This window comes from Cygnus olor, chromosome 28, assembly GCF_009769625.2.
Source record: "Cygnus olor isolate bCygOlo1 chromosome 28, bCygOlo1.pri.v2, whole genome shotgun sequence".
NCBI classification, from domain to species: domain Eukaryota; kingdom Metazoa; phylum Chordata; class Aves; order Anseriformes; family Anatidae; genus Cygnus; species Cygnus olor.
This window is the reverse complement of record NC_049196.1, coordinates 3033370-3058132: the sequence shown is the minus strand read 5'-3', so window position 1 is coordinate 3058132 and position 24763 is coordinate 3033370. Positions and strand designations below refer to the sequence as shown.

The window sequence follows — 24763 nt, the reverse complement described above, 5'->3', positions numbered from 1 at the left end:
GACCGAGACCGAGACCGAGAGCGGCTCCGCCCTTTATTGATGGCGCTACAGCGGCCCCGCCAGGCGCTCCAGCTGCTGCGGGTTGGAGCCGCTCAGGAAGCGCAGCTCCTCCTTGCCGGCCTCCGTGCGCGCTGCAAGACAAGAGGGACGAGAAAGGGCGCTGAGGCTGCGGCTCCGCGGCCGGCCCCGACCCTCGGCACCTCCCTCCTCCCCCGGCCCGCCTCTGCCCGGCCCTCGGCCGGTTCAGGCCGCACCTTGCTCGTGCTGAAGCCATTTCCGATGGAGGTAGTAGTGGTAGCAGCTCTCAAATTCCCGCTGGCTGTAGTTGGAAACTAGGACAGGGACAAAAGGATCCAAAGCGTCGAATCCTTCCTGGAAGGGAAAGGGAAGCCTGAGAGTGCTGAAAGGAAGGCTGCCGACAGTCAGGAGCACACGGGCACAGCTTCGTGGCGTTGGTGGAGCTGTCTGCAAGAAGGGGCGAGCTCACACGGAATTAAGCAAAGGAAACTAACGATGCGTGTGATCTGAAGATGATTAAAGAAAACCTGCAATCTTTGGACCTGAATACAGTTCCAAAACAAGGATTTTTATTTGTTTCCTACTGTGAAAGGAAGGGAAGGGAAGGCAAAAAAAGAAAAGACACGACTCACCTTTCCTAGTAACTCATGGGGCAAATATGCAGAACTTGGTTTGAATAGAGAGCCAGTCTGGCTGAGTGTTGTCACAATAGCACCTCCATTCTAAAAGAGATGTAGATTACAGCACATTTCATCTGCAAACTTTGCATTTGTGAAATAGTTACAGATTCTAAACAAGTGAGGTCCTTTCTTCCCTGTTCTCACAGTTACTTCAATTCCAAAATTCTGTGTAATGGACCCAATATAATGCTCCCAAGTATGTTAATCGTGGCTATTCCAAGTATACATGCAGCACAGGAAAGAGAGCTGGTGTTTGAGTGTTGGCACTGAAACATGAATGCCATTTATGAGTAAGAATGACACCTGAAACATCTAAGAGACTTTTAAAAGAAATCTTCTGTATACATTTAAATCTGAAGACTACCTGAGAGATTAACATGGAAGGGATTGAAAAAGCAGCAGAAGGAATTAACCTCCTACAGCAAGAAGTTTAACAGTTTCCAGAAACTAAAAGCTCTCATTAGTTCAACAAAATCATAAAACAAAATGTCATTAAGAGTTTTTAAAAACTGCTGCCTCAGGAAGTGTGAGTCAAACTGGAGTTTGGCATTCAAGAAAATCATCATTACATATTTAAGCTGTTCTTATACTCTGGCACACACATCTGCTGCTGGCTGATGTCAGAAACATTGATGAGATACTAACCCTAAACAGTCGCATTGTGCTTATGCTCCTCTTCACTGAAGAAATAGCACCATGTTAGTTTGCAGCTTTACACTTACCAGCATGTAGCTTTAATTGCTGCAAATAAGACACCCAAAGGTAAAGAACAAGACTCACCCAGTTATTCATCATCATCTTCCTTAGGTTGTACACTAGTGTCAGCTCCTCTGGAGAAACCTGATGAAAATTGTCTGGTATGACTTTTTTTTTTTGCCAGTAGTTTTCATCCAAGAAATAAATTCTTCTCCCCCCACTTTAAACTAGAGTGGAAATCTCTCTCGTGTGCATCATTTAGGTGCATTTTTTTCCTTTGCTTTTACTTAGCACTATTCAGCCCTAGTAATGTTACATGGAGAAGTGCCCAAACCTTTCCTACCAAAACACTACGTATACATCCCTTCTTCTTATTGAAAGACCTTTCTTCAGCAAAAAATGTGTAAAGAACAGCATGTATTCTGCAGGTCCCTCTGAGCTAGCAAAGCCAAACATGCATTTTACTACAGGCGAAAAAACAAATGTGTACCTTACTACGTATAAGAAGTTCTACAGTAGGGATTACTATTGAACTTCAAACAATACACTCTCCCCGGCTCTCCCTTGCGGTACAGATATATACACAGAAATTTCATCAGAGCAAATCACTTCTTACAGGGCTTTTGTCTTCTTTTTTTAATGTAGTCCTTCCCCAGAGCGCGTTGACTCCGTCCACTGCCACGAGAACTCTAAACGAACCAAGATGACATTGCTGCTTTATCTCTTTCAGCACCACCCCTACAGCATCGCTGGCACTCCTCACTCGAGCTAAACCCTTAGAGTAGGAAAAGAAACATAACTCAGGTTATTCTCATCAACAGATGATGTTGGCAGCTCTGGACACTATCTGTCCTTCCTAAGGGGTAAGGAAGATGTAACAACAGTCAAGTCTGTTCTTTCCTTTCAAAGGAGCAACCTGGTGTCATAGTAAACAATGTAGGAACTTGAAAGTTCTGATTTTTGCTCCTACTGAAGTTGGGTCTACATATCCCTTTAGAGATCCATCGCAACTTCCATTATGGTTTTTATAGTGACCTTGTTGATAGGAAAATGCCTTCCGCTTCCTAGAATACTGTTTGTAAGGTTTTTTTAGCAGTATTGTTTTACAAATGCAATGATGGAATTTTCTAATAAAAGGCAAGACAAAGCCAGAAACAGTTGTTACTCCTTACCTGTTCTACCACTTCACCCAGTGGTCTGCCCTGCTCCGTACTTTCTCGTTTGCCCCACACATATTTTTGTTGTGTTTTTATCTGTGTAAGAGAAGAATTAAATCAGGAATGAGGGAGCACAGAGGTAGCTTCGCAGCTCTGGATGGCAAGATTCCTGCTTCTTTTCTGGTGTTAAAGTCTAGTGCAGAATCTGTGCAAAGAATTCAGCTCAAATAGCCATCCCCCGAGGGGGATTTATAGTACTTCTTTTTCTACAAAAAATTGCACTCTAGTGATGGGTAGGGTTTGTATGCAATATGAGTGCATGCATTAATACATGAAGCATTTCTCAAAAATATTCAAGTCTAGATTTCATGTCCAGGTCTTCAAAGACTGGAAGCACATGCACATGTAGTTCCTGAGAAACAATCCTGTGGATAGTTCTTAGCTACTAAGCGAGACAACTCTACAAACCTCTTTTAGAAAGTGCTCATTTGAGGTTTTGAAGTTCTTGAGCCAGGAAGATGCTTGCAAAGGCTGATCAAGCCGCTCCCTTTTATAGGAAGACTGCATAAGCTCCTTGCAGTTTTTCACCCAGAGATGAGCTGTAAGCAAAAGAAAACAGTTGCCATTTTTAGTTACAATAATTCTATAAATTGGGTGGATGGGTCTCTCTCTCTTATCCTTATTCTGCTACATAGAAAGAATATGCTGAAGTCTAGGTAGACTACTTCAACAGCCTTTCCCTCATGCACCAGGTGGGTCACCTGGTCGTAGAAGGAGATGAGGTTGCTCAGGCAGGACTTGCCTTTCATGAACGCATGCTGACTGGGCCTGATATCCTACTTGTCTTGCACATGCTGTGTGATTGCATTCAAAGTGACCTGTTCCATCACCTCTCCTGGCACCGAGGTCAGGCTGACAGGTCTGTAGTTCCCCAGGTCCTCCTTAGAACCCTTCTTATAGATGAATGCCACATTACGTTCCACTTTATTTTGTTGGTGGTTTTTTTGTGTGCTTAGTAAACCTTCTCCACTACAGAAAAACAAAGATAATTTGCACTGGCCTACCCTGCAGCTTTCTCTTGAAGCAGCATATTCCAGATAGGCAAGTGTATTTGATGTAGTTACAGACAGCATCAGTGGTCTTACCATCTGGGATGTGCAGCACCAGCCAGCCTTGCCTCGCGCAGTAGTGAACCACATGGCACAGGGTCATGGTTTTCCCTGTTCCTCTCTCACCATCTCCAACACAATCTATCAAGGAAAGTCTCCAACAAAATGCTAACGAGCATTAGTTGACTGTTAATTGATAGCCATTCCCTCAGCTGTGCTGATACCACTGTTTGTGGACCTTAAGTCAGACTCGTACACATTTATCTGTGCCACAGACAAGCTTCAGGAACTCCTCAGAGGAGTTTTTGCTGACAACAGGTGTGGTAGAACCACCCCCTGAAAACTAAACCACGGTACTCAGCAGTAATCAAATATGTGTGATCTCATCATGTGTGTAATCTCACCTGCTTGTGTTTAACTTGCATTCTACTATCAAGTAAGCGATAAAAGATACAGATCACATATCTGACAGCTGGGTGGGCAAAGTTGGAGTTTTTCAGGTAAGTGAAAAGTTCTAAAGCTGGTTTTCGCACCATCAGGCAGGCTTCATTGAAGGTCTTCACCTGAAAAAAGGAACAGAACATGAATAAGAAGCCACGTGCCAGCACACAACAGCTGTTCCTAGCATGACTCCATCTCTGATACTGTCAAGGGTCCTTCCCGGATGGTTCCAGCAGAAGGAAAACTCCATTATGCCTTGGTTCATCGTGACATTTCTGCTGTTGCTCTATACAATTATCTCTAATATATTCATAAGGGCCATTCTAAGTTCCACATCAAACTTCTATAGTAGTTCTAACCAGTCTGCACTCTGGTCTCTCAATCTCGCAGACTAGAACAGAACAAATTTGTAAAGAGGTGATTTTACCAGAAATACAGCAATTTACACTGAGGTTCTTCTGTAATCTCAGGCTGAAAAAACAGCCAACTACTTTCAAATATAAAACCTAAACAATGCTTCTGTATTTCTCAGTGTTCCCAAGCCTTGGATAAATAGTTGTAATACTTCATCAAGCCTGTTATCAAACAGCCAAGCACCTAAGGTGTTACAGAATGTTATCTTTTCACTTCCTGTCTTTTCTGTAATATTAAAAATGTTTCTTACAGACCCAAGCCTTGAATATTGCAAGCTACCAAGCTGTAGTAGTAGACATGCTCTCCCTACTGTGTTATCTTAAGCCTAACAACAGGCACATTGAGAAATTAAGAGGTTCCAACTGCAGTCTGAATTGGGAAAATGCTGAGTGTAGGAAAGCTAGTGAGTGCAAAACTAAAAGTGGTTAGTGCTTCAATAGTGTCAATGAATCAAAATCTGACCACCTAGAATTGCTAACTCGGATAAGAAATCTGTTCCTAAAGTCAGTCAGTCTATGTAACGTGTTTACAAAGCCTGATCCAGTCATGGCACGATCAGTCTCACAACAGAAACCAAGAAGCAAGACGTCTATCGCTGATAAGATTATTTCTTGAGCTACCCCATTTCATACAGAAACGTAATTGTGGAAAAATATTTCTGTAATTCATTATGCGTTCAAAAGTTACAGGTGAAAAACATTGGAAGGAATGTTGCCTAAGGTAGAATCCATGTGTCCTTCTGCCACTGTTTTGGTTAGACTGACTTGTATCTTTGAGATGTAGAAAATGCTGCTGAGGACCAGGAAAAATTGCATTCTTGCATTTTTTTTTCAGCTGAATAATCAGCACACCTACCACTCTGTCTTATTCCAACAGAAAAGCATGGCAGTTGATGGATCGGTTCTTGCCTAGTACCAGTCCACTCCCTACAAATCTACTTTAAGATAAAAGTACCTGCTGCTGGAAACGGTAGGGCAGTCCATGTGGAAAAACAGCTTTCACCTCCTCAAGAGGAATGCTATAGTGGCGACCCTCATGGTGTTCTGTGTGGTTGGCCTGGGAAGGTAAAATGCAAACCGTAAGGCTCCAGATAGTCTGATACCTCTTTTTTTTTGCACCCAGAAGGCTTGGGAGGGAACACTCAATCAAAACGAGTAGATGCTTACAGAGAGTCAGAAGAACTTAGATATTAAAGCAAGGCAGAAATAGTATCAGAAAATTACTGGCAGATGCTTAGGAGGAGTCTAAAGTATATCCTACCAGGCAAGAAACAGATTGCTTCAACTTGTGTATGAGCCATTGTTTTGTGGGCACCCGCAGCCCTGTGCTTTATGAATTTATGTAATCTTTTATTAGTCCGCTTGTACTTCTGATCACTGCAATACCCAAACAGTAATGTGATTGCCCTCTGAGTTGTCTGCTAGATTCAAGTGTACTTTAGGTCTGCAACTAGATAATTTCACTAAGTATCTGTTACTTGATTAAGGAGTGTGTATCTCCATTTGACACAGACTAGCAGCAGCTGTGTTTTTGCATGGCAGCATTATCTATGGACTGGAACAGAGGGGCAGTACTCCAGAGATCATTTTTATTCTCATTTTCACCACTGACCCACTGCATAACTTTAGGCAAATTCCTTCACTCTTCAGCTCCTACACCTGCAAAGTGGGTCAGTATCTTTATCATCATGTTTAGTCACTTTGAGTTTTGCTAATGGAAAGGTATATAAATGCTAAGTCTTATTAAAAATTTAGTTTTTGTCTGGCCTTCTTAATCCATTTTTAATGGGTCTTTACTGTGCACAAGTATGACTGCACTTAGAACTATCGGGTTTGCTGATGAAGCAAGCCAGCGGAGCTGATCCGCTGCAACATGCAATCTGCAATACAGCAGGTCTGAGGAATGCTGATCTGATAAATTAGTAAGCAATGGTGGATGTCACCAAACATCAGCACGTGAAGCCGGAATGCCAAAGCCAGTTGCCTGGCAACATAAATTGTAGGTACAGGACAGTGGAGACAATTCTTGCCATCTGGACTCTCCTGTACAATCTATAGAGACTCTCCGACCACATGAGCAAGATCATCTGCATGCTGCTGTTTCCATAGAGACCCCAGAGGAATCAGTATTGAAAGACTCCAATTACAGAGGCAGCAGAAAAGCATCTCAAAGGCTTATTCCATTCCTTTATCCCACTTCATTTTGTGCTCGAGATGAAGAGTGTAAGGCTGGAGAGCTATCCTGTGCTGAAGTCATCTGGGGTGTATTTTTTATCCCCCTCCATAGGCAATTTGGGGAGGTTAGTCAGGGAAGGATAACCTTGGAGTTGAAATTAATGGTGCCTGATGACAAGCTAAGCCACATCTGAGGCTCTGCAATATACAGTCTATTTCATCTGCGCAACTATAGAGAAGGAATCAATACTTGTTCCCAGGAGCTTTGAGGCAGAGGACCGGCCCTGTCTTGTTTTAAACTGCACAGCCATTGCCTGTTTTCCTTTGGGCTGGGCATCATGGTCTAGGTACCTGTTACTAGGTCTCTGTGCTGCCTTCCCTGATGTTTACCAGGACAACAGAGCCCCAGTAAGCACTCCTGGCTCCGTCACATCCACAGACTGTTGGGATGTCCACACCTGCTGTTTGACAATAACAATCCTGGCAGTTACTCACCGGGTCGGTCTCGTTGGTATAGAAAACTGCTCTTGGTCTTTCTGCTGGGATTTGGACATCCTGGCTGAGGACAGAACTTAAGCAATCTTTGGCTGCTGTATGGAGAGCATATCCATGGTCCAACTATGGAAAGAAAAATGCAATCAGACAACCAACTTCTCAGCAGTCAAAGACTGGTAGCAGTGAAAACCAGACGGGAGTTTGTTTTGTGCACCCACTGCATGCACATTGTGAGAGGCTCTAGGTAACACGCAACACAGAGCAGAAGTCTCTGCAATCAGAAGACGAATTCATGATTAGAGTGTAAACTCATCGTGAAAAAAACAAGCGCTTTAAAACCACATTTCATACTTAGATGCCTGCTTCTAAACTGTTTCCGTTCACTTAGGTCATCTAAAGAACCAAATCCTGCACCAAAACGAGTTATCCCCTTTGAGGTTGCTTAAGAGCACACGTACAGCCATTGGGGCCTTATTGCTGGGAAGTTCCCATAATGTTTCTGCCTACACTGATGAACAGTAGCTACTACCTTGAAAATTCAAGCTGTCTGGTAATCCATAATCACCTCAATTATTGAGGGATTAGCACAGCGCTGCCCACTATTTGATATTTATAATTACATTCCCTGCACTGATTTTCCTAACTGTGTCCCTGCATACAGACTCTTTCATTATAATACAGATGTGGCTGAGAAACTGAAACAGCCAGCTAAGCTGATTAATTCTTTTCTCCATAGACAGACTCCTGAAGCATGCCCATAAAGCCTAGCCAGAACAGGTAAGAAAGCGAGCAGTAGAAGGACAAGCATTTTATTATGTTACAGTGCAAGAAAATACGAAAAAATTAGATTCGTCAATGAATAAAAAAGGCTTATATTCCAGCGGCTGTGACCAAAGCAACCAAAACTGAAAGCTACCCTCCATATTACTGACTGGAACAGTTGCGGGCCCCAAGTATAAACAGAGCAAGTATTTTCCTATTTTGTCTGTGTGCGTAGTTGAGAGTAGTCGTAAACTCAAGTTTAGAGACAGGAACAGCTGTTGCAGTTCTACGCAGCATGATGCAATTCTGCTGTCATCCGAGTTTTCCTCAGGGGGTCATCTGAGAGCCACAAGGGCTCAGAAGAAAGTGTGATGTCGGATTACCCCACATCCCCGGTTAAGTACACAATGGACTCTTCAATCAGCATTTCAGCACATTATTTAAAAAAAAAAAAAAGGGGGGGGGGAAGGAAGGAGTTAACAGTCTTGCACTCAGTACTGTGTACCTATATTACGAGCAACAGCGGTGTAAATATGGAAGAACAATAAATATTGATTTTTATCATCACATTTTAATACCATCTTCTCTTGTTCCCACAGTGTTCTTTTCCTCCTTAAATTCAAATGATCAATTAGGATATCTTATTTGGCTATTTTTAAGTGACTTAATTTACAGCCTGGAGCAAGACACTAAGGTGCTAATTTAATACATGAATAAGTACAACGCGCAACTATTGTCACCTGTTCACCCAGAACATTTCACCCCTAGGTCATTCTTAGCCTAGAATTTCAGGCTCTCTCATTTTCTTTGAGCATTTTATGCTCTCGCCTCCTCAAATCACAAGTGGATGTCTCAGGGCCGTGTGTTCTGCTCGTTTAAGAGAAAAGACAAGGTTACTGCACTGTGGGCATCTTCTACCTGGAGTATCACACAAAGCCTTTACGGTACAAAAGCCCGTTACTAGGAAGTCCTGCGAAAGGAGTAGGAGACAGCACGGTAAGACAGGATGCAAGCGTGAAAGGGACTTTGTCATCAAGTCCAGTTCTCTGTTCTCACAGCCAGATACGCAGAATTTCTATTTTTTTTTTTTTTTTTTTTTTTTTTATCAGCAGAACAGACCCCATCTTTACATTACAGAGTCCTGGAAAGATACAGTTTTAGAGTATCACTTGTTTGCCCCTTAGCATGACATCTTCCTCATAATCACTACGTAGCCTTCCAGTGGTTTGGAACTTTTCCACGGTGGACTTGAGATCATGCTGGGCTGTAGAAGCAGCTTCTAAGTACATGCAGACATTAAATCCTTCCTAAGTCTTCGAAGTGCTACCAAACCAAGGTAAGGTCCTAGAGTAAGAGAATTCCACGCTACTAACAGTTATCTGGATTTGAGAGATACAGACTTGCATTTTGTGAATTACTGTTTCCCTTTACAAAATTCATGCAAAGAATCACAGAATCGTCTAGGTTGGAAGAGACCTCCAAGATCACCTAGTCCAACCTCTGACCTAACACTAACAAGTCCTCCACTAAACCATATCACTAAGCTCTACATCTAAACGTCTTTTGAAGACCTCCAGGGATGGTAACTCAACCACTTCCCTGGGCAGCCCATTCCAGCACCTAACAACCCTTTCGGTAAAGAAGTTTTTCCTAATATCCAACCCAAACCTCCCCTGGCGCAACTTTAGCCCATTCCCCCTCGTCCTGTCACCAGGCACATGGGAGAACAGACCAACCCCCACCTCGCTACAGCCTCCTTTAAGGTACCTATAGAGAGCGATGAGGTCTCCCCTGAGCCTCCTCTTCTCCAGGCTGAACAATCCCAGCTCCCTCAGCCGCTCCTCGTACGACTTGTTCTCCAGACCCCTCACCAGCTTCATTGCCCTTCTCTGGATTCTAAAGCACGTCCACGTCCTTCCTGTAGCGAGGGGCCCAAAACTGAACACAGTACTCGAGGTGCGGCCTCACCAGAGCCGAGTACAGGGGGACAATCACCTCCCTAGACCTGCTGGCCACACTGTTACTTACGCAAGCCAGGATGCTGTTGGCCTTCTTGGCCACCTGAGCACACTGCTGGCTTATATTCAGCCGACTATCAACCAGTGCTCCCAGGTCCTTCTCTGCCAGGCAGCTTTCCAAGCACTCATCTCCCAGCCTGTAGCTCTGCTTGGGGTTGTTGTGCCCCAGGTGCAGGATCCGGCACTTGACCTTGTTGAACTTCATACAGTTGACCTCAGCCCATCGGCCCAGCCTATCCAGACCCTCCTGCAGAGCCTTCCTACCCTCGAGCAGATCGACACACGCACCTAACTTGGTGTCGTCTGCAAACTTACCAAGGGTGCACTCAATCCCCTCATCCAGATCATCGCTAAAGATATTAAAGAGGACCGGCCCCAGTACTGAGCCCTGGGGGACGCCACTAGTGACCGGCCTCCAACTGGATTTGGCTCCATTCACCACTCTTTGGGCCCGGCTACCCAGCCAGTTTCTAACCCAACGAAGCGTACGCCAGTCCAAGTCAAGAGCAGCCAGTCTCTTGAGGAGAATACTGTGGGAAACGCTGTCAAAAGCCTTACGGAAATTGAGGTAGACCACATCCACAGCCTTTCCCTCATCCACCAAGCGCGTCACTTGGTCACAGAAGGAGATCAGGTTCGTCAAGCAGGACCTGCCTTTCATAAACCCATGCTGACTGGGCCTGATCGCCTGGTTGCCCTGTAAGTGCCGCGTGATGACACTCGATCTGCTCCATGAGCTTCCCTGGCACTGAGGTCAAACTAACAGGCCTATGGTTCCCCAGGTCTACCCTCCGGCCCTTCTTGTAGATGGGCGTCACGTTTGCTGGCCGCCAGTCGACTGGGACCTCCCCTGATAGCCAGAACCGCCGATAAACAATGGAAAGCAGCTTGGCCAGCTCTTCCGCCAGTTCTCTCAGCACCCTCGGGTGGATCCCATCCGGCCCCATCGACTTGCGTCCATCCAAGTGCTGTAGCAGGTCGCCAACCATTTCCTCGTGGATTGTGAGGGCCACATCCTGCTCCCCATCCCCTTCCACCAGCTCAGGGTACTGGTTATCTATAGAACAACTGGTCTTGCCGCTAAAGACTGAGGCAAAGAAGGCATTAAGCACCTCAGCCTTTTCCTCATCTCTTGTCACTAAGTTTCCCCCCGCATCCAGTAAAGGATGGAGATTCTCCTTAGTCCTCCTTTTCATGTTAATGTATTTATAAAAACATTTTCTGTTGTCTTTAACAGCAGTAGCCAGATTGAGCTCCAGATGAGCTTTGGCCTTTCTAATTTTGTCCCTACACATCCTTACAACATCCTTATAATCCTTCTGAGTGGCCTGCCCATTTTTCCAAAGATCATAAACCCTCTTTTTTCTCCTAAGCTCTAGCCACAGCTCTCTGTTCAGCCAGGCCGGTCTTCTTCCGCGCCGGCTCCTCTTTGGGCACGTGGGGACAGACCGCTCCTGAGCCTTTAAGATCTCCATCTTGAGGAGTGCCCAGCCTTCCTGGACTCCTCTGCCCTTCAGAACCTCCTCCCAAGGGACTCTGCCAACCAGTGTCCTGAACAGCTCAAAGTCTGCCCTCTGGAAGTCTAAGACAGCGGTTTTACTGGTCCCCCTCCTGACTTTGCCAGAAATAGAGAATTCTACCATTTTGTGGTCACTCTGCCCAAGACAGCTCCCGACCACCACATCTCCCACCAGTCCTTCTCTGTTTGTGAACAGAGGGTCCAGCGGGGCACCTCCCCTGGTAGGCTCACTAACCAGCTGCGTCAGGAAGCTATCTTCCACGCTCTCCAGAAACCTCCTAGACTGCTTCCTCTGGGCTGTGTTGTGCTTCCAGGATATGCCTGGGAAGTTGAAGTCCCCCACGAGGACAAGAGCTGACGATTTCGCAACTTCTGCCAGCTGCCTGTAGAATTCCTCATCCGTCTCCTCATCCTGGTTTGGCGGTCTGTAAGAGACCCCCACCAGGATGCTTGCCTTGTTGGCCTTAGGCATAGGCACATCTGGATAAAACACGGCTACAGAAGAGTACCTCTGAATGACCTAAAATATCACTTTTAATGCATTATGTATTCTGACTTTCTGGAGTAGCAAGCAACACATCACTTGGTCCCTTCTCCTGAACAGAGGACAGTGCTTAACACTGATCCCCTCGCTTTACACAGAATGACAGAAACACATGCATACACCTTTCTGGCTTGCTGTAGGTCTGCATAGTAAATCTTAACATGCATGCAAAGCTCTCACATTGTCGTGTCATCTTTTAACACAGCTTATCCTAACAACATAGAGTGGACTTTATTGTAAGTTTCCATCTGCAAAAGGACAGTAGTTTAACTCAGATCCCTGAAATGGCAGCAAACTATCACGTGGTACATGGAGATTAATCATAAAGTCATGTGCCATAAGGTGGAGCTGTTCCTGCATGATGCTACATATAAGTCTCTAGAAAAGACTGCTGATTTCATACAGGCTGCCATGATAAACCCCGTACTGTAACAACCAGGATCTCATCTCCGGAAGCAAGGACTTTAACAGTCTTCCTCTTCAACGGGTGCATAATCACTATGTACTAATGAAAAAACATTTCAAAGAGAACAGAAAACTAAACAATTGAAATTCTTTACCTTTAGGAAGTCACTTCAGATATGCAACATTAATTCATTATGCTGCGTATAACATAAGGAAGCTTTACGAATAACATAGTGCTGCTGCAGTGTTGTGACAGAGCTAATATTCCTACACCCACCTGAAGCACTAAGCCATCTTTGGCTTTGTGAAAGAGCCACACACAGCCTTCGTGAAAGATTGGTTCTTCTGTACCAAGAGAAAGGGCTTCTTCCTTTACATTTTCCAGCAGTGCAGAGCAAGTAAGTTCTCTGGTTTTTGGGATACGCTTGTATCAAAGATATAGACTCTTCAGCGTTCTGGACATTTCAGGATGCTAGACTCAGTCGTTTAACAAGCGTCTCACTTGAGCCAACTGCCCAGACTCACTCACACACTTGCTGTCCCACGCGTTTACAGGAATGGAGAGAAAAGTAGGAATAACACTCAGTGGTCTCTCTCTGTAATGGGAGCTTGCACGACCAGTTTATAAGGGACACCACTTTTTATAGTTGTAGACTGTTGTTCCAGGTCACAGGACAGCTGAAGTATTGGAAGCAGCATCATGCTGCCACAAGACTTACCTTCAGAGGATGGCAGACAAGCCCTTTCAGACTTCTCAGCATTTTTCCTGCAGAGAGAGAAGTGAATTTTCCATTGTTTTGATTAATGTATCTTAGCCTGGGGCAGAATCCTGCCCAAAGAGGTTAAAGTCCAAGCACACAAATAATTCACACAAGCTCTCAGAATGCTCTACAGAAATACAGTTGACTATTAGTCAGCATAATTTGCCTATCTGAAAAAATATTCCATTAGTTATGTTGCCATTTTGGAAAAGCATTTGGGGAAAAAAACAAGCAACTTATTTGATAAGCAAAGATCTTTCATTCTTCTCGTGAGGAAGACAAATTCTTTTCCTGGGGATGGGCATTTATTTTGACTGCAGCTGTTAGAAATTTAACAGCAAGGGCTACGCAGCAAATATTTTGAAGAAACTGGAATAAGGCAGAGATTGAAAATGCTTCTATGCTTTCAGCTTCAGCATAACCACATATCAGTATCTACTGCTCAGACATCTTTGGTTATGACAGGAGGAAAAAAAATACACTCGAGCAATTGTGATGCAACGGAGGCAAAAAAGTAAGTAAATCAGTTAAATCGCCTCCGTTGGCATTCAAGGCCTTCTCCATCCGCTTTCTTAGAAGAAAATGACAATACCCTAACGAGATGCTGTAAGAATCCTTGGTGGTGGTGAGACACACGGTACAGTCAAAGCAAGATAATTACTCTGTAATTCCTTAGGAGGAATTTGTGTCTTTGTGGAACTCACGGTTAACTGCAGCGCTAACGCTAAGCACGTTGAAGCTGGTCGGACTGTACAGAACAACGCTTACAGCTGTGAGCACACGGGATGAAAAAATAACCTCCCACTGAAGGATGGGAGTTTTGTAAGGACGCTTTGCATTCTTTCACCTACTGCACAATACACATTTGAAGACCAAGCTCCAGTTTTTCTGCTTCGGGAATAAGGGAAGCGATCAGCCCACAGGGCCTTTCAGGTCATTTTACCTTGCTGTGCACGTCCGGCGGGCAGCGGGGGGAGAAACTCAGTCCGTCAGGGGAACGGCTCCCGTTTGTTTCCAGCCCCAGCTGTGACAGTAACAAAGAGCAGGGTGAAGCACCGTTTCCTCAGAAGCAGCTCGCAAAGCTCAAGCACCGCCAGGTGTGCTCGTTCCTGTTTGTCCGGGGCATCCCTGCCGCCCTGACAGAACTCCGCAACCACAGAGCGCGCTGTAAGGGCCCCTCTGGGAAGTCTGTCGCTCCTTCAGAGGGGAGCTGTACGGAAAGAGGAGATTAAAACCGCTCCTGCCCCCCCCCGCACTCACCTCAGGCGCCGGGCTCCACGGCGAGGCAAGGCCGCGGCCCACGCGAGCCCGCTACGGGTCCCCGCGAGGCCCAAAGGCGGCGCGGGGCGGGCTCGGCCCGGCCCGGCCCCACCCGGGGGGCACGGCCGCGGATCCCGGCACCGCCCCCCCCGGGGCGAGGGGCTGGGGGCGGGGCCACCCGCGGGGTGTGGCCGCGGGAGGGGGCGTGGCCTGGCGCGCGGGGGGGGGCGTGGCCGGGCGCTCTCTCGCGGAGGAGCAGGAGCCGCCGCCATTTTGGTGTCGCTGCCTCGGCTCGGAGCAGGGCCGGAGCGGCGGCCGCTCGGTCCGGGTCCCGCCCTGGCCCCGTCCGCGCTGGGCGGCCGGGAGGATGCGGCGCGGAGGAGCCCGGCCTCGGCCTCGGCCGCGTTGTCGCTGACACGGTGAGGAGCGGGCGGGCGGGCGGGCGGGCGAGCGGGCGGCGGGCGGGGACCGGGACCGCCTCAGGCCCGGAGCCCGGGGGGAGGGGAGCCCGGCCGGGAGCCGCCGCGGGGCCGCCCCGCCGCGCACCGGCGCCCAGGCCGCGCCGCCCCGCACCCCCGCCGCGGCCCTGCTGACGGGCTCGGGGCAGCCCCGGCGACGCGGCCTGCCGAGGCGGCGGCGGCGGCGGCGGCGGCGGTGGTGGGGGATCCCCGGCGGCCGGGCCGGGAGGCGGCGGGGGAGGCTCCCCGGTGACAGGAGCGGGGCCCGGGGTGCCCGCGGTGCGCCCGGAGCCCCGCGGGGGGGGGGGTGGGGGAGGCCGCCGGCCGTGCCCCCGCGTGGGGCCGGGCCGGGCGGGGGGCGCGGTGCCGCCTGACAGCTGGGCCCGGGGGGCGGCAGCCGGTTCCCGGGGGGCCCCCTCGCCAGCCGGGCCCCGCTGGGCTCTCCCCGAGTTGGCTTTCGCGGAGTAGGCGGCTTTCCGCTCGTCGGGATGCTGGCTGATTCTGGTGGGCTCCTCTGCTTGCAGGCCAACCCCCCCCCCCCCCCCCCCCCCCCCCCGCCCCAAATCATACTCACAAAATTTCCCTTCCGTTGCGGTTTTAATCCCGCTTAGTTTCCCGGCCAGTAATCTGGGATTTGGTGGGTCCTTAGCTTGACTCGGTTGTCAGACCAGAAGCCAAAGCGCGTTGCTGTCCTTTTCTTTGTATTAGATAATCCCCGGAGTTTGTAGCTTCTGCTTTTCACCCTTGGTTTTGTGGTTCCTTCACCCCATTAATTACTTAGCAGAGAACTAGAAACAACTTGGAGTGTGGGTTCCATGCGATGGCCTCAGGACACGGATTCACACTCTTGGTAGCTGTGTGTTATCAGGAGCAGGTCAGAGAAACGAGGCAGTGGGATCTTGCACTGGCTTTCCAGTCTTGTCAGTAGAGTTTGGGGGAGCTGGCCCTGCTGTGTGTGCGGTTAAATGAATTTTCTTTGACTTTATGGCCATCCGTTTACATACGCTTAGTTTTCATTCTCAAGAACAGCGTGCCTTTTTGCATCTCGTGTTATTTGTCTGGGCTGTCTTCCTTGTGTTACCGTAGATTGCACCTGCAAAAGCAGTGCTTTCTGTGAATGTGGGAGCGTGTAAGATTTTGGGGGTTAATCCTGAACGCTTTGTGTTTCGCATGGTCATCCATGAGGACCTGGAGACCATCCCTGGTGTTTCCGCCTCTGTGTGAATGGAGTTGTTCTAGCAGCTGGTTGAACATATGGGTAGAGATGGGCTCTAAAATCATCATCTGTTTGCCTACTTGAGTTCTTAAGAAGCATTCTTACTCGAAAATGAAAGCTTCAGTAGCTTTTCCTAAACTCTATACTAAACTCTATAAAAGTAAAGGCAGACTGGCAGGGAGGGCTCTCGTGCATCTTGCTTTCAAAAACAAAATTATCCCAACTTTTTGGACTCCAGTTACATTTGATTGCTACAAGCAATCAACAGTCATCTGAAAAACAGTTAATGTTTAAGTGCTAATGAGCAGCAAAACAATTTAAGTCATAGTTTACAAAAAGAAGAAACTTTTTTTCAGTTGTTTTCAGAAGTTTAAACTGTCCTTGAGGATACCAAGAGCAGTTTCAACACCTGGTGCAAGATACAGGCTTATTGGTACAAGCTATAATGCTGATGTCAGAAGAGAAAAATGGAGATAGCATGTACAATTAAATGGTGGTTATTTTGAAATAGGTGTTGTTGTCATATGGATTGTTGACTTGTTAAATTGCTGCGCTGCCAGTGGCAAGAAGTGGGCTTCTTCCATTGTGGACACATCCCTTCCACCCCGGTGAGATCCTGTGTTCATTTCACAGCTTAGAAGAAAAAAATCCAATACGCAGATCTACTGTGGTTGTTCTGTGAAAACAAAATCTTTATTTGTTCCTAATTTTCTGTATCACAGCCTTACCTGTTGGGCAGCATGGCTCACGTGGTTTGTGTGAGCATCCTAGCAGTGGCTTTTTGGCATAACCAAAGGCAGTATGTCTTGGGTTTAAGGCAAAATACTGGCTTACTATGTCCTTTACGTTATTTTTTACTACGTGGGTATAAATGACAAGTTGGAGTTCAGAAAAAAACATTGAAAGGCTTTAGACCCAGAGAGGTACCTCTCGGGAAGCTCCTGAATCACAAATTTAGGGGCTGGGAGAATATTGTAGGAGGATTATCACAGCATACTTTGTTCGTTTGTTTGGTTTTCATACTTCTTCGAGGCAATCAGTGTTGGCCAATGTTGGGACAAACAGTACAAGGCAAAATGTATGCAGTGTTCAGCAATTACAAATTAATTTGCATATCAGCAGTAAAACAACAAAATTATCAGGCAGGTCAAAATTCAATTTTGTGTTTCCAAACTCTTCAGTTAAGAAATCAAAAGAAATCCTGTATCTCCTTACAGAGTTGTTCTCCCACTAGAACATCCTTGTGAAGTGCCCTCGTGTCTGCACTCGTTTCTTCCTACAAAATGCACGTCCCGCCACCGCTGGCCGTTCCAGCACGAGGTCCCAACTGTCTTTGCCACTGACACTTTTGCAGAATATTCATTCCTGACAAGACAGGGGCTCTGTTGTTTTATGTCTGTCAAAAACACATCCAACAGATTATAATTGTAAAATATTTGTCACATCATATTTAAAACAAACAAACAAACAAAAAAAGTCATTTTATTTCTGGCAAGTGTCTCCATCTCTGAACTTTTATAAAATACTCACAGAGGTAATCCCAGGTCCTTGAAGTTCTGTTTCAGTGACCTCCAGTGATCCGTGTTGCTTCTCGGGGTACGTGATGTGGAGGAATATAGTTTTTTGTGTTTTTTTTTATGACATTTTATTCTTTTTGAGAAGGAACTTCTGAGTGTAGCAGCTTTCTTCAGTAGCAGAAAAAAGAATTCATGGAAGGCATATGAGAAGGACTTGTGGGAGGCCATACAGATATTAGAAATATTGTGGGATTTCAAATTTTTGATTCCGGCAGCTGAATTTTTTACGTGTCCTCTGGAACTGAGGCAACGGAAAGAGCCAAAAGAAAACATCTTTCAAATATAAAATCACAATACATTCACATCAACATAAGAGTAACAGAAATGAAGATGGCAGAGGAAAAAAAAAATCTCATTTATTATAACTTGCGGGGCGGGGATCATATCTAGGAGCTGACGGTAGAAGCCGACTCTTGGCATTTTTTCTGGAAGAGTAGGGAGTCTGGAGAACCGAAATCCTAATGGCTAACAGGCACAAAGTGCTTCGGATGTGTCAACACGGGAATAAGAAGGAATAATAGGAATTAAAATTGTATACGAAATTAGAAACGTCATTAATGCACACCGTTTAGTTCTAGGGACACGTGTCAAAAGGGATGTTCAAATGCTTCCTACTGAATCTTTTTTGGTGAGCAGCGATTACAGGAGTGATTTGAGATCTACAGAACCTACTGGGTGAGGGCCTGGAAGTTCGTTTAGGGAGATGGGTAGGCATTTAGGGGAGTTCGTTTAGGGAGATGGGTAGGCATTTAGGGGAGGTCGTTTAGGGAGATGGGTAGGCATTTAGGGGAGGTCGTTTAGGGAGATGGGTAGGCATTTAGGGGAGGTCGTTTAGGGAGATGGGTAGGCATTTAGGGGAGGTCGTTTAGGGAGATGGGTAGGCATTTAGGGGAGGTCGTTTAGGGAGATGGGTAGGCATTTAGGGGAGGTCGTTTAGGGAGATGGGTTGGCTGGGTCTTGATCATTGTTTGGGCCATGGAGAGATTTGATCCTGGAGAGTTCGTAATCTAGCAAACTTGGCATTAGCCTCTGATCCCATGGAAGGAGGTTGTTGGCAGATGCGGATTAGGTCTTGGAGTAGAGTGGGACATGGCAGTTTGTTTCATCACGCTGAGGCTTTACATCAGAGACGGGGGTGTGGCTGTGGAGAGACCTGCGGAACACGAGCAGTGGGAAGGGAATTGTTGAGCGGAGCTCTTGGCCTGGTGCAGAATGCCGTGCTGCTTGGCGGTGGCGGTACTTCCTAGCCCTAGAAGTTAAGAAGCGGGGTGGTTAAATGACAGCTTGCAAGTTTAACAAACACTTAATTGTGGGCATGGGCAGTCAGGCTCCACTGCTTTAATTCCACGTGAATCTTCTTGGGCACACCGGATGGGATATGCTGCTTTTCTTGGAAAGCTCCTGGTAGTGCAGGACGTGCAGAGATGTCTTCCAGGGGTCGGCATCATCGAAGCAGGTACTTTGTAAGTCGATAGTCCGTTTTTCTGACCTGAAGAAGCCCTTAGCATAATAAAAACCAGTCTTTGCACATTAGTGGAACAAATGTGGAAAGGGAAGACACAGATATGTACGTTATATCACACTTTTGTCTCAAAAGTACCAATTCATCAGAGTTTTCGGGGTAAATTCATTGCAAGCTTTTATAGCCGCCATGGAACTGTCACAGAACCACAGAGTGGTTGAGGTTGGAAGGGGCCTCCGGAGCTGGTCCTTGTTGAACCTCCCGAGGTTCCTCTCTGCCATGGCTCCAACTGTGGCTGTCGGCATTTTGCTGCTTGGTTCCGTGACATCCACAGAGAGATTTTAAGGCGCGACCTCCAAGAAGATCCTATAGGCTCGTACAAGTCAACCAGCCCAGGCATGAAGAGTACTGCAGAAACTGTTGTTTCTTAGGAAAAGGGGAAAAAACGACCAAGAAAGAACACATGCCATGGTTATCACTAGCGAAACAGAAAGCGCTAAGGCAGGGGGACAACTCAAGACCCAAGGTCCAGCTGTGCACACCTTGAAGACAATGACAGGAAGCTTGTACTTGAGGTAGGGAAGAAAAAACATTATTGGGATTCAAAGAGATGAGATCTGCTCATCTCTGTTATGAAAATGATCAAATTGTCAGACACGTTTGCTATGAATTAGCGTAGAGTAATTGGAGAGTCTGAGAGAAGAAGATTACAGTGATCAAGGCAACACGATGATTAGGTCCGGGATTAGCATTTTTGTTGTCCGTTTAGAGAGGAATTAATGGATAAATAAAAATGGCCTGCCACATGTTTATGAGAGTCATCAATTTTGTGACTTTGTTTCTTGGGTGGTGACTGATCCGGCATTGCCACGTGCTGAGGTTTTAGCCCCGTTCTCCCTTCAGCCTTTGAGTCTGAACGTTGTCTCGGTCTCGTGGTTTGCAGCACGCGTGTGATCCTCCTTCTCCTCAAAGCCTCACTATTAAGTAAATACGGAGCCAAATGCAGCAGTGCTGTATGGTGGTGTTTCAGTTTGATTTGGTTTCAGATTCTAAGCTAATTAATTAATTATAATTGTAAGAAAATGACCAAAGGTTTGTGGCTGTTGTGGGCAATAGTTACCGGACTAGAGAAGGAAACATTTGTGTGAACGTAGACATGCGACTTGCATTGGCTGGTGGATTCCCTCCTTTTCCTTAATATGAATAATAAAAATTCATGTCCTGGCTTAGAATTACCGTACTGTTGGCCAGTTTTCCTTTGTTCATCAGCATGTAGGAGAAAATCCCGTTTCCCTTGATCTGAGGTAGCCTAATGGCCTGAACATTGGGCCTTGGCCTGGGGGCTGTCCCCAGCTTGCTTTCTAGTGCTGCTCTGTTGATTTTTTATTTTTATTTCTGGCTGTAAAATGGAGATTTTATCTAATTACCTCTGGTCTTCTGAGCAACGATACCATTTTTGCTTTTTTTGGGGGGGGATTTCCTTAGTTAAAAAGTCATAGCTGTAAACAGAAATCCCTTTTAATAACACGGAAATAAGTCATTTTTCTCTGAGAGTGCAGCTGGTGAAGCCCAGCTTCGTGGCGATTTCCATGTTGTGTTCTGCCCCCTGTAATTCTGGTGTCTGACTTCCAGCCTATGCCTGCTGCAGCCGCCGTTGTCCTCCTCGGGGCCACGTTTCACACCCCTTCTCCTGTCCCTTCTGTACTTCAGTGCTCGGTGAGCCACCTCCCAGTGCCACCTCCTCACTCCGACAGGAGGCCCGTGGGCCATATGGCCGGTGGCTCTGGACCCCGTTGGTTGCGTGCCGGTGGGCTGAGCCCCCAGGAGGCCGTGTGTCCGAGGGGTCTGCTGAGCTCGCTGCGACCGTTGAAACTCATTTCGGAGCTCACCGAAACCCCGAAAAATCTTCTCGTGGCATTGTTACAGTTCAGCCTTAATCATGTAGAAAACAGGAACAGATCGTTCTGCTCGTTTCATTGTTTCCCTGCCCATGGCGGGGGGCTTGGAACCAGATGATCTTGAAGGTCCCTTCCAACCCAAACCATCCCACGATTCCACGATCGTGCTGGTTTACCTTAATCCTATAGAAAATAAGAACAGAAGGTCATGTTGCTTTAATTCCTGTGATGCTCTTTTCAGTACGTTGATGGTTTTTTCAGGCCTGCTCCTTACATATTTGCATCTTCAAAAACGATTAAGGTATTTAAAGACGACCTGCTTACAATGCCCCAAAGGTAACGAAGGCCGCCTGCTGGCTTGGTTCGCTTTCGGCCCCTGGAGTCTCCGAAGGGAGAGCCTTTCCCTGAGGGGCTTCTAAGGCTGAGGGGGTTGATCTGGGGTACCGCGTGTTATATCCACGGGATGGGCGAGCAGGTGGACGGCGTATTGCCAGAGCAGCAGCAGAACGACCGCGTGCTCGCTCGGCGTGCCGTGAGGCCGCGTCCGCCCTTGTGCCGTCGTCGCGTTGCACCAGGGGCTGCGTTCCTCTTGCCCTCGTGCTCATCCAAGCCCCCACTCTGCGACCGGCGCTCGGGTCCCTTTTCTTACATCGCTCTCCAAATGTCAGGCCGTGGTGCAACGCGTGCTTTTAGCTTGGCCCATGCACACAGACCTGCGATTTGTCCCAGCCGGCAGTCGTTGGTGCGCCGTGTTTGTGCCCTCCGCGGATGCTTTCTACGATGCTTTTTTGTTTTTGTGGATAAAAATGTAACGGGGTGCACGGAGTTGGTTTGTTCTTTGGCGGTGGGGGAAATAGCAGCTTCTGGCTCTGCGGTGGTCTGCGTGCAAGCACAGGAGGTGGTGCTGGCACGCTGCTCGAGCAGTCTGCCAGCCGGGGACCAGGAAGCCTTGCAGTAGCAAGGTGATTAAAGTAAACTTTTGCTTTAGTTCTTAGAGAATTTGAGATGAAAAAGTTCCCTCAAATGTATCATTTGTCATAATTTATCTTATGACAAACAGGTTAATTATACATACATAACAGTGCACCAGTGATGGGTAGAAGGATGGACTTCCCTGTTTTGGTACACCTGGAAGTACAAATTAGTGTGACATTATTTTTTTTTTGCTGTTCTCCCCTTTCCCCATCCTTCTGGGATTGTGAAAAGTCCTTAACTAACACGCAGCTGTTGCAGCGTCTTTGAGAACCAGCGAGTACTTGGGTTAAGCCTAACTTTCCTGGTGGCTCAGATGATTAAACCCACGTTGTTTCTTATTTTTGCGTGCTTTATCATAGGTTTCATTGGCTGCATCTGCATCATTCCTTAGCTGCGACTAGTTCATTTCATTCGGGCAGGGTGACAGTGCTAGAAGCAGCAGGGTACAGATTTAAAAAAAAAAAAAAAGTTATTTTCATGATCAATATTAAAAGTCTTAAAGCCTTAATCATAATTAAAAATGCCTTGTGGGTGAATTGGAAAGTGTATGGTAATAGTCATATATTTTTGTTTTTCAACTATAATTTAAAATTGGTTTTACAGATAAATTTTATTTTGTTGTAGGTTACGGGAAGGGTTGGTGTTTTTGAAACTTCAGCTGTGTGACCGCTTTTCTAGAACTTTCTGAAATCTGATTGCTTTCTAATCATTTTGAATACTTATTTCACTTCTGCTGTAAAATTGAAGTTTAATTCTGTCTTTATTTTCTTTTTCCAGAGTAAAAGATGCTGACTGCCAGTAGTAGAACAGATCTGCTGCGGAACGTATCTCTGTAAATCTTCCCTAAAATTACCCGAAGGCATATATTCCGCCTGTGATGGACCCTCGGAATACTGCTATGTTAGGCTTGGGCTCTGATTCTGAAGGGTTTTCTGGGAAAAGCCCCTCTGTGGTAAACATTGGCACGCTGGTGGGAAAAGGAGAAGTAGAGCTAGAAAGTTGTACCAAGGAAGAAGAAGACGGTGAGAAGAAGAATCGGGAGGGGAGCAGTGCTGAGAATGGGAAGAACGAGGGTCTAACTGATGCACAGCAACAGTTTTCAGTGAAAGAAACAAACTTTTCAGAGGGAAACTTGAAATTGAAGATTGGTCTTCAAGCAAAGAGAACAAAAAAGCCTCCTAAGAACCTTGAGAATTATGTGTGCCGGCCTGCTATAAAAACCAGCATCAAGCAACCAAGAAGGGCACCAAAGAGTGGGAAGATGACAGATGAGAAGAATGAGCATTGTCCTTCAAAACAAGTGAGTAGTGTTTTTATTTATCAAGTGTTTTGCAAGTTAGAGTAAATTTAAACTCCATTAAAAAGCTTTTAGCATCCCTGCATGATCACGTTCTACTGACTGCTTTGGATGTGACCTCTGATATTGAAGTTAGAAATGGTTTGATTTAGTTTTCATTGAGAGATTTTGCTCTTTCACAGCTTTTCACCTTTTTTTAAGTAGTAATGAAAAATAATGTTGACTTGAGGTGAACCTGAAAAGCAACAGTGTAATTTTAAGTCTCTTGTGTTGAAGATTTTTATTTTTTCCTCTATTTAAGTCGGACTGTGTATTTGCTGTATTTGTCTCTATGGTATTTGAATACAGTATTTGAAACTTTTCCGAATCTGAAGAGAGAGCCCTGCCTCGGGGATGTCTTGTTTTCATCATCGTCATGATACAACAAGTAACAGCAGCCATAAGAGAAAGGGAGAGCAGGAGAAATGACAAGAACTACAAATGTAGTTGCAGAGATACTAAATTTTAGAGGTGTTTTGTTACGGCATGTAACGGATCCTAGGTCAAAGGTCCCCTAAACCAAAGCTCATTTCATTGCTCCAGCCTGCATCCTGTTGGTCAGGCTGCCTGTGTGAATTCTGTCCTGGCACATCTTGTAAGGCACAGCCTACCCAAAGAAGGAAAATTTCTTTATTTTGTGCTGCGATGATGTCTCTGACATACCCAAGCCTTTTTCTTTTGCCTGTCATGCCCATGGTTAAGTTTTCCTTCAGGAAGAGCATCTTCAAGGACAAATAATAAACGATGCCCTTAAGGACCAAGTGTGCTGTATGTAACAGGTGATGACTCAAATGACTTTTTCCAGATTCTACCATACAACTTCCTTTCCTTTTCTACATTATCAACAGAAAGGATTTTTTAGCCAGCCTATGATACGGGAAATTCTCAAGCAGAAGCGGTACACTATGTAACGTAATACTTTGGCTATGGCAGTCTGGAATATCCAGTCACTGATCTCTCCTTACATCCGAATTGAGGTACTTCTTGCACTTAAAACTCTCTTTTTAGCAAAGCCCTGAACCATTAAGGATGGAAACTTTTCCACTCCGTTAATTGATCGTGCCCTGGGATTTTTTTACCGGAGAGAATAATTAATGTTGGAACTCAGATGGTGACAACGTGGATTCTTCTTCCTTGACATCTTTGTATACTGGATTTTTCTCGAAAAGATCCATCATATTTCAAATGGAAATTAGAAATTTGGGGGGTAAAATCAGTTAGGTGGAGTTCCTGGTCCTTTTCAGATGGATGTCACAGTGGATGATCAGTGGTCCTTTCTGCCCTTAAATACATTTCAAAGCTACATTTCATGCTTTCAGTAGTACCCTTTTTTATATGATTTTATGTTATCAGTATGTTATATCATAGGTCCGGTATCGATTTTTCAT

The 24763-nt window shown here is 46.1% G+C and overlaps 2 protein-coding genes across 3 annotated transcripts in view; one reads left to right on the top strand and one right to left on the bottom strand.

Moving 5' to 3' along the window:
- Positions 1 to 21: 21 nt before the first annotated feature.
- DAP3 (death associated protein 3) lies at positions 22 to 14606 on the bottom strand. 2 transcript variants are annotated; one of them, XM_040538699.1, is made up of 14 exons: positions 14454 to 14606; positions 14137 to 14217; positions 13152 to 13198; positions 7185 to 7307; positions 5470 to 5571; positions 4115 to 4223; positions 3697 to 3789; positions 3020 to 3150; positions 2567 to 2647; positions 2011 to 2169; positions 1479 to 1538; positions 651 to 740; positions 255 to 372; positions 22 to 131 (listed from the first exon to the last, which is right to left on the bottom strand). In XM_040538699.1, exons 3-14 carry the CDS (start codon positions 13191 to 13193, stop codon positions 46 to 48), a joined length of 1194 nt encoding a protein of 397 aa, XP_040394633.1. In that variant the 5' UTR covers positions 13194 to 13198; positions 14137 to 14217; positions 14454 to 14606; the 3' UTR covers positions 22 to 45. The 2 variants fall into 2 exon arrangements, with proteins under 2 accessions (XP_040394633.1, XP_040394634.1); XM_040538700.1 differs by having other exon boundaries at positions 14137 to 14390; positions 14454 to 14588.
- A 59-nt stretch (positions 14607 to 14665) lies between these two features.
- Positions 14666 to 24763, top strand: part of ASH1L (ASH1 like histone lysine methyltransferase) — a 59059-nt gene continuing 48961 nt past the window's right edge. Inside the window, 2 exon segments of the mRNA XM_040538693.1 lie at positions 14666 to 14872; positions 22817 to 23339. Coding sequence (XP_040394627.1) covers positions 22917 to 23339 — 423 coding nt within the window. The 5' untranslated portion in view covers positions 14666 to 14872; positions 22817 to 22916.

Bases quoted from the DNA above. Each gene is read 5' to 3' on its own strand.
- DAP3 (XM_040538699.1), bottom strand. From the start codon at position 13,193: ATGCTGAGAAGTCTGAAAGGGCTTGTCTGCCATCCTCTGAAG. The intron at 1,539-2,010 runs GTAAGAAGTGAT...AATTTTCATCAG, and splicing joins AAAAAGAAGACAAAAGCCCT to GTTTCTCCAGAGGAGCTGAC. The intron at 132-254 runs GTGCGGCCTGAA...CTTGTCTTGCAG, and splicing joins ATGGCTTCAGCACGAGCAAG to CGCGCACGGAGGCCGGCAAG.